Source organism: Pavona decussata, unplaced genomic scaffold, assembly GCF_977016875.1.
Source record: "Pavona decussata unplaced genomic scaffold, jaPavDecu1.1 SCAFFOLD_68, whole genome shotgun sequence".
NCBI lineage: Eukaryota > Metazoa > Cnidaria > Anthozoa > Scleractinia > Agariciidae > Pavona > Pavona decussata.
This window is the reverse complement of record NW_028145487.1, coordinates 568,014-576,490: the sequence shown is the minus strand read 5'-3', so window position 1 is coordinate 576,490 and position 8,477 is coordinate 568,014. Positions and strand designations below refer to the sequence as shown.

The 8,477-nt window shown below is 38.3% G+C and overlaps 1 protein-coding gene across 1 annotated transcript; it reads left to right on the top strand.

Annotated features, from left to right (window-relative positions):
* The first annotated feature begins 2,924 nt into the window (after nt 1-2,924).
* Nucleotides 2,925-4,807, top strand: LOC146477866 (melanopsin-like). Its single transcript, XM_085112948.1, has one exon. The coding sequence runs from the start codon at nt 3,351-3,353 to the stop codon at nt 4,326-4,328; it is 978 nt and encodes a 325-aa protein (XP_084969074.1). The 5' UTR covers nt 2,925-3,350; the 3' UTR covers nt 4,329-4,807.
* Nucleotides 4,808-8,477: the final 3,670 nt, after the last annotated feature.

Below are 8,477 nucleotides of genomic sequence, written 5' to 3'. Positions count from 1 at the left end.
AATATGAAATATTTTCGCAGGAAAGGAGAAACATGTTGCACATCAAAATTTAGCCCACGAACACGGAGGATAGATTTGTGCAGCAATAGCGCCTGAATTATCGCCACCTTTGCACTTTATAAAAATGACTTCATTTATTTTATGAGGGTTAAGTGTAGAAAACCGTGGGAACATTAAAGTTGCACTTGGCCTGACCGGATCTTATTGCAGAAAGGCGTTTGCTCCAGTCAAAACTACTGCGTTCACTTTTGGAATTAACGAAGGTGTTTATGCAACCCAGCCCACCTAAGACCTTGACGTGTTTTGCCTGGATGTTCTCTCCGATAAACAGTATTCTGAGAACATTCTCAGAAAGCGTTTTGCCATTGACTTACGAGTATTCGGTGGCCTATTTTCCGTGCCGTTTTTTGTTCATTTTTATTTTTTTCTTTTTATAACCACTTCCAATTAGCGTATTTACTGCACTATCGATAATCGCAGTTATGTGTTGCAAAAAGAGAACCTTCATTTATTTATAAAGTTCAGATTTCAACGGGATTTAATCAAAAAAAAAAACCTTGCGATATCGGTACAGTGCTTTATCAACTGAGCTAAAAGGCCAACTGGGAGCTGGTTATTTTGTAAGTTTGTAATGTACTGAAGAGGAATAGATGGAAGTGAATATATATGGAATTTTGTATATAAATACTGTAAATTAGAGATTGAAAAAGTAGATGAAAGACTGTTGCAGTTAAGTGCGTAAAAGGGAAGCTGAAAGTTAGGTGTACACACTTGAACAAGATTTAAACCTGACAGGTCAATATACACTCACTTTCAGTTAGGCAACCGTACACGAACCACGGAATTACGTAATTCAGTAAAAAGCTACAAAGTCAAATTTCGTCTTTCCGAGGTTTATTAAACAAGACGAAAACAAAATGAGACAAAACAAAAATATAGTCCTGTTCTACTGTAGTGAATCTCAGAAGTTGGCAGTGTAAAGTAAATTAACCATCATTTAATTTAACTAACAAAATATGACGAGTGTTCTTTTTCCTCCGATCCGTGATGGCTCTACGTAGAGGCCATCTGCGTTTTCCACTCGAAAGAGATCAACTTATGCACTGTTGGAGTCCACGTCTTTTAATCGGCCAACCGACTGATTGTGTCGCAATAAATGTCTTCCGTCTTCCCGACTCATACGATGGAAATGCGACACAGAAACCAAACGTCCAATTTGTCCTGATCGGAATCAAAACATTGCTCAAGTTGCATTTGTAATAAATACTTATTTTCTAAACACCTGCAAATGTATTGTCTCAATTCAGCCGCAGATTTCAAGTCTAAAAGCAAAGTTTGATTCCACGTCTGATTCTGACAAGATAGCGAACCAATCTGACACCCGAACTAGCCAGCCTTGTCGTTTTATTGGAAAAACTGAAAGGCGAGAAAATATTGAATGGAACTTTGGGTGAAAAAACACAAAAAACCAACAAAATAGAATAAAAACAGTATGAAGGTGCAGTTTTCAGTAGGATTCTGAATCTGTTTGACTGAGGTGCTTTCAGTAAACCTTGTAAAATTTATCGGTTGAGAATTTGCAATGATTCTGTACTGCTTCATTCCGTGGCGTTTTCAATGTATAAGGAAAAGTACAGTGGAGACCTGGCCCCAGTTGTTCAAAGAGCGGATAACTTTATCCACTGGATAGGTCACTATTCAGCGGAGCAGATGTACTCCAACTAATGCTTTTGGAAAGTTTTCCACACAATCCCACACTTAAATTTGACATATGCTTATGCTCTATCTTCAAATTATGGAGCTCTCGGGAATATCTTGCACACATTTCATCTACTGGATAGCGACCTATCCAGCGGATTAAATTATTAGCTCTTTGAACAATTGGGACCTGATGGTGTTTTCAAAAATTTAATGAATGGTGGCGTTACATTTAAGGCTTATTTTGCGCTTATTGTGAGTATTTGGGAAAAAAAATATTTACATGATATTAACTTTCAAAATGTTTATTTGCGTAAAAATTCTTCCCTTTAAATAGAATAGATTTGAGTGCGTGATAACGAATTTTTAAATGGCAATGACGCTTCTTCCAACTATCTCCACAAGGCTAGGAAACGTAAACTCGTAAAGCTGTTTTAAATTTATTTAATTGAATTGCATGAATTTATAAAATGAGAAACCCGAGTATGAAGGCCTTCCTTAAATTTAAAGTTGAAAGGTACAAACGTGCTATAAGACCGTTTAAATTAAGTTGCTTGTGTCTGTGAATTTCCATAAACATAGAAATGAATCAATTGTCTATATCAATGAATATCGCGTCGTGGCCATTCCCCTAAGTCGCTCCCCTGATATATCAAAATGGATAGAATTAAAACAATGATGTCAAAAAAATGATTAAAGTATTGATCTTTAGCGACGTTTACCACGACAGTTTTAATGGAAAATATACCTTTCAATATTTGAATAACAAGATTAGCAGTAAGCAGTCGGCGATGGAAGAAGCGACGCGATTTGCATTTCAAATGACTGTCCTTCGCAGCGTTAGTGATAAAATGATAATAAAAAGCTTTATTCTACCATATGCCAAGATGCAAAATTTAAATAATATCTTTATTATTTGCAAAGGCATGTTCTCGGAAGGTTTTCAGCAGTCAGCTTTCAAAAAGTCACAAGGCTATGTGCTATTTAATTCACTCGCGAATAAAAGAACCCTCTCTTCTATGGCTTACGTCCGGTCTGGAATTTAACATTTTTCCAAGAAGTATCTATTACTTGCTGCTCTTTCACGTTTATTTTAGTCTACGATAAAAAATAATCTACAACCCCAGCTGAAAAGGTAAGCTTTTTCGAAGATATTTTGTCGTTTTGCCTTCGAACATAACAGACTATAGCAGACGACTTAAACCATGCACGTGTAAAAAGATGTTACCTCACCTTCCGGCACGTGAAACAAGATTGAGGAATTAAATACGTGGTATCCGGGTTGCTCTTATGATAGGAAAGGAGGCGTTGCGTCATATAGGAAAAGTCGTAAGCTGCCCTCTAACTAAATAAACTGAGCAGTTTATTACCGAGTAGGTGTTAAAGGTCTTTGGAGGAAGCAAACATCCGGGCGAAGCCATAAGGGGCAATACCGTCGTCGAGAAACGACAACGAATTCCGCGCATTTAAGGTTGCTCAGTGATCGTCATAGTTCTCCTTGCTTGGATTACTTTGATTCCCAGAAGCACAAAATTTAAAAAGCATTTGACTGAAACACATGAACCGTCGCCTTGATAGCCAAAACAGAGCCTTACGGGTTGATTACATCGTGGTCTTCAAGATATAATCGAAAACAAATCAAACAACAAAACATGACCGCGATCGCAACCTGGGGCACAATCTTCTTGGTCATCGAGTTTGTGGTTTGTCTGCTAGGAATCTTTTTCAACGGTTTGGTTATTCTTATAATTTTCAAGAACGTCAACCGCCTCTCGCCACAGAGCTTTCTGGTTCTCAACATCGCGGTGAGTGATTTCTTTTCTTGTTCGGTAGCTATTCCAATTTCCATCGCGGCACATTTGCAGAAGGAATGGCCTTTCGGTTTGGCAGGATGTCAGGCGCATGGTTTTTTGGTGTTTCTATTTGCTCTCGTCTCCATAACGAACTTGGCTGCCATTTCGGCTGCAAAATACTTGACTATCAGCAGATCTCTTTCTAAGGAGTCTTATTTTAACAGGAGACAAATACTGCTTGTAGTTTTGGCCACATGGTTTTACTCATTTGCGTTCAGTGTAGCACCACTGGTAGGCTGGTCGAGATATGGCTTTGAAGGAACCAACGCAACGTGCTCAATTAAGTGGGATTCCACTCGGCCGAGCGATAAAGCATATTTTGCAGTTGTTTTTATTGCTTGTTTCTTTTTGCCCATGGGCATGATTACAGTTTGTTATTACAAGATTCACATCGTTTCCAAGCGCATTGTTCAGAACGTTCAAGCGCCGATGGGCACTGGTCGCATAGCAATGACGGCGACTCGGGCTCTTCTGAAAAAGCACCGCAGATCAGCCATGTACTTTTTAGCTATCGTAGCCGTTTTTATGTTCTCGTGGTCTCCTTACGCAGTAGTCTCGTTACTTGTAGCTATTTTGGGGAAAACGTTAAATGCTATTGCCACGAGTGCATGCAGCGTGTTCGCGAAAACCTCGTTTGTGCTCAACCCAATTATGTATGCCGTTCTCTCCCAAAGGTTTCGACGCAGAATATCTCTTATAGTTCCTTTGACAAGACCAAACCCAGAGGGCAGACGTCCGGCTGTTGTCCCCACGAGCTCACACCAACTTGCTCTCTAGAAAGCAATATCGTCTCATTTTATTGTATTTGACGTTAATGATGCTGTTGTTATTTACTCAATGTACTATTTGCTGTTGTAAAACTGAAGAGAAAAAAGAAAGCTTGTGGACATTATTGCCAAGAGATAACAAAACTGTTACTATTTTAACGCTTATGATGAAACTCTTAGGTTCATTTGTATATCTGGGTTTACCGAGGTTGATAGAATTTCACGGTGTACTCAGCGATCGATGTTGCAAGATGTGATTATGACGATACGGTATGTACAGTATAAATGCTGTTCTGGACCCAGTTGTTCAAAGAGCGTTTAATTTTATCCAGTGGATAAGTTGCTATCCAGCGGATAAAATGTACTCCAACAAAAGCTTTTGGCAGGTTTTTCACACAATACCATACTTAAATTAGACAAACACATCTACTTTATACACAAATTATAAGGCTTTAGGGTAATTATTGCACACATTTTATCTGCCGCATAGAGACCTATCCAGTATATAAAATTATCCGCTCTTTGAACACGAGGTTTCGGGCTTCTGGAATCTGTTTTTCTGTATATCTGGGATTTCAGAAGTGGAAAGAGTTTTATTTATTTCTCCGCGAGTGCAACAGCAATACTGCAAGATGGTGGTATGGTACAGTACAAATGGTATGATAACTTAATCTTTACTGAATAATGCGCTTCGACAGCAATAATGCTTCATAGTGTACTCCTACAAAGTTAAAAAAGCCTTGAACTAAAAAAAAGAAAACTATACACAGTAGAGATCATAAATAGGTAAGAATACCAAAAATGCAATTAAATTAAACAAAGTCAATTAATAAGAGAATTCTACAGTGTTCATATCAGCTACTGTAAATCAGACAGTTCGCCTGTAAAGTGAACATTATTCGAGAATGGAATAGTTCTTGGGTAAAACGAATGCTTTAACGAATCAATAGAGCACTAGCAATGGGGTTGGAAATGAAAGTTTAATAGTATTAACTGCTGGGATAAAGGTTTAGCATCATTTGGCAATTTCATCCTTGCCTAATTTTAACATATTTGGAGTTGATGAATGCACTCGGAATTTCTTTTTTTTCCGAATTTGCCTGTGCCATTACTGAATAATACATCATTCTCAATATTTACGTTGTTATGGAGTAACTAGCAATGTAATAACCCACCCGACTTTGGTGGGAGTTAGTGATACATTTTCTGTAGTTCTTCTTTAAAGGAAGCATTACTGGTTTTAGGGGACAAAGACATTGCAATGGTACGCCATTAATGACCTCATGTCGCCAACAAGAGTTACCTGTATGGTCTTAGGATAAGGGACTCACCAGGAATCACCTGGTTTCTCACTTAAACTTGGTCAATCAAAGATTAACTTACCACCGCTCCGAATGTCGCTACTTAGTCACTAGTTGTTGTTGTTGTTGTTTTTGCCTTGTGTAAAATCACGTTGATCTTCAAAATAGAGGTTGTATACTGTCTCAGGAGGAATTATCTAAGCTTATCTTTCCGCAGTTTAGAATGATCACCCACAACAAAATGAAATGGGTGTTGATTTTCTCATTCTGTACATACATGCCTTAAATCTCACAACGGACTGAAATAACTGCAAACCAAAGCGCAGGGATTGGATAGCGAGCAATGAGAATACTCGGCTTGCCCGGTGATCATTGTAAAACCTGTTTGAATATCGTATCTGGACGTCAAGGTAGGTAGGGTTAACTTGCTATTTGGTTCTTGTCTCTTCTTCAAGGACCATTTGTCAGGCTCCACAGTTTTGCTTCTTCCAAATCCTCAATATCCGGACACTGGCTCGTCAAAAGTGAGACTATTTTTAGTTGTACAGTGTTTAAACAAGTGAAAGTGATGTAGTTTAATATTTTTTATATTATTCTATTTACATTTTATGTGCTATGTAAAAGGAAGCGGCTTCCAAAGGGAGATTTCGCTTTTTCTAAGAGTGCTATTGGGGTTAAAGAGATATAAAGGTTGTCAATGGCGTTCAGTCGATAGCAAGTGGAACAGTTAGATCAAATCAGTGTTCTGATATCTTCCAAGACATGATAACTAAAACATTTGGATCTGCAGTCAAAACTTGGTGAATAAGAGAACATCTGAGGGTGGATCACCTCAGTTGGATGCTTCCGTAGAGGAACGGGGAAAGATGTAGAGGGACAAATCCATTGTTTCGTTTGGCGTACGTAATTTTAACACTTACTCATAGTCGTATCCTCAAACTCAGCCTTGGTTTGTAAAGAAAATGTGGTGCTACATCGGTGAGGGGTGGGAATAAATGTTGGGTCAGTTATCAACAGAGTTGATGAGGGAATTTGACCACAGTGAAGAGATTCGAAAGCTGACGTTCGATCGAGCGTTAGCCCTTCGTCAGAACGAATAGATTCGCCCTGACGAAGGGCTAACGCTCGAAACGTCAGCTCTTGAAATCTCTTTTAGATGGCCAAATTACTTAAACAACTCCGTTGATAAAACGAAACATTCGATTCTGCCAAAAAGGCCGAGGGATCAAGCTCACAAAACAAAATCCACACCAAACAGAACTTTGCCTTGTTATTGTTGTGTTTTGTCTTCCTTGGTTTGCCCTCTCGACAAAAGCCGATATACGTAACGTGTTATTCAATCGTTATATCAAAGACCTTTGCAGTGAGCTTACATTTCAATATAACTTGACTTTTCATTTAAACGATTCATTGAAATCGTTGGCAATGATAAATCGAGTCAACTGGGGCATACATTTTGTTTGGAAAAAATACTGAGTGCCTGTGCCTGGGCGAACAAGGAAGTCTTAAATTTTAAACGTCTTCTAATTTACCACGCTGTGAGATCATAATGCGCTGTTATTGGCATACTTCCTTTTCCCTTTGAGGATGTTTCAAATTACGCATTGCACTTAGAGGGCGTCCTATCTTTATCAATACTATGTTTCACTGTGTCCCGCCTACACTGCAGCTAAGAGGGACATTGAGCTGGCATTGGAATTATCAATTATCTTCAGTTGTTTCAGAGTTTTGAAATACGTGCAGTAGGGGATGGATAGCTAAGTCCTTAGGTAATTTATCGCGTATCTGAACACTGACTATGATCTATACTGGTAGAATATTTCGTGCAACCAGTGGAGTAAAGAAAGGTGTCTTCTAGTTGTTCCATTTCTTGTCAATCGCCAACAACTTTGTCATCATCTCCACGTTACAAAATGAGCGTGGAAAGATACCAAAAGCAGAGTTCAATTGCATACATACACGATGGCCTTGAAAGAAGCAGACTAGTAATAATTTTAAGAAGAAGGACAAAACGTTTGATTTTAAAATATATGTTTCGATCATCATCAGTTATTAGTATAAATATACATACGATGGCGCGTTTCAGGGAAAGGTAATAAGGCTATTCGTCGATAATCCAGCTAAATTTCGTTTGGCTGTCACACAATCATGTTTCTGGGAAAATTAAACATTTAATATCATTTTACGGATAATTATGGAAATTTACGGTTCAAAACTACACTCTTTTTTTTCTTTTTTATAAGAACGTCTAATTTTGGGGCTGAGGCTAAACGTTCTTATTATTTTTGGCAAATTTGAGCCTGAAAAGTTCTTAAGATGTTCTTAAGTTACCTGCTATAGTATTTCAATAAATCTATACGTATACGGACGTGACCAATATACCTATCAAAGAGCAATGTGCCATAATGTAATGCCAAGTTGCTTGTGGCGTTTTTCGCGGCTCAACTGTGCTCAAGTGCTGGGTACAAGATGTCGCGACAGCCAACTTTTCATTTTAAAAACACAATTGGTCAAAATAAAAATGTTCTTAGCTGATTCTCAGCCTGCAGGGTAATGATCTCAGCATGTTCTTAAATTTTAGTTAATTTTATCCTCAAGGTTCTTATAAAAAAATAAATAAATAAAAAGTACAATTTTAGGATATCAGGATTCACGATTCGCGATGAGAAATAAACCACCTACCACGTTTCGCGAGGAAAAAAGTACTAACTGCACGTTTCACGCCGACAAATATATGGCAATTCCACCCGCAATGGCTGCAGTGCCATGATAAATGTGCATGAAATTAAATTTGAATTATAGTTGATTACTTCCTCCCAGACACGTACTTGAGTCCCTGCTGCACGTGAGGTACTAAG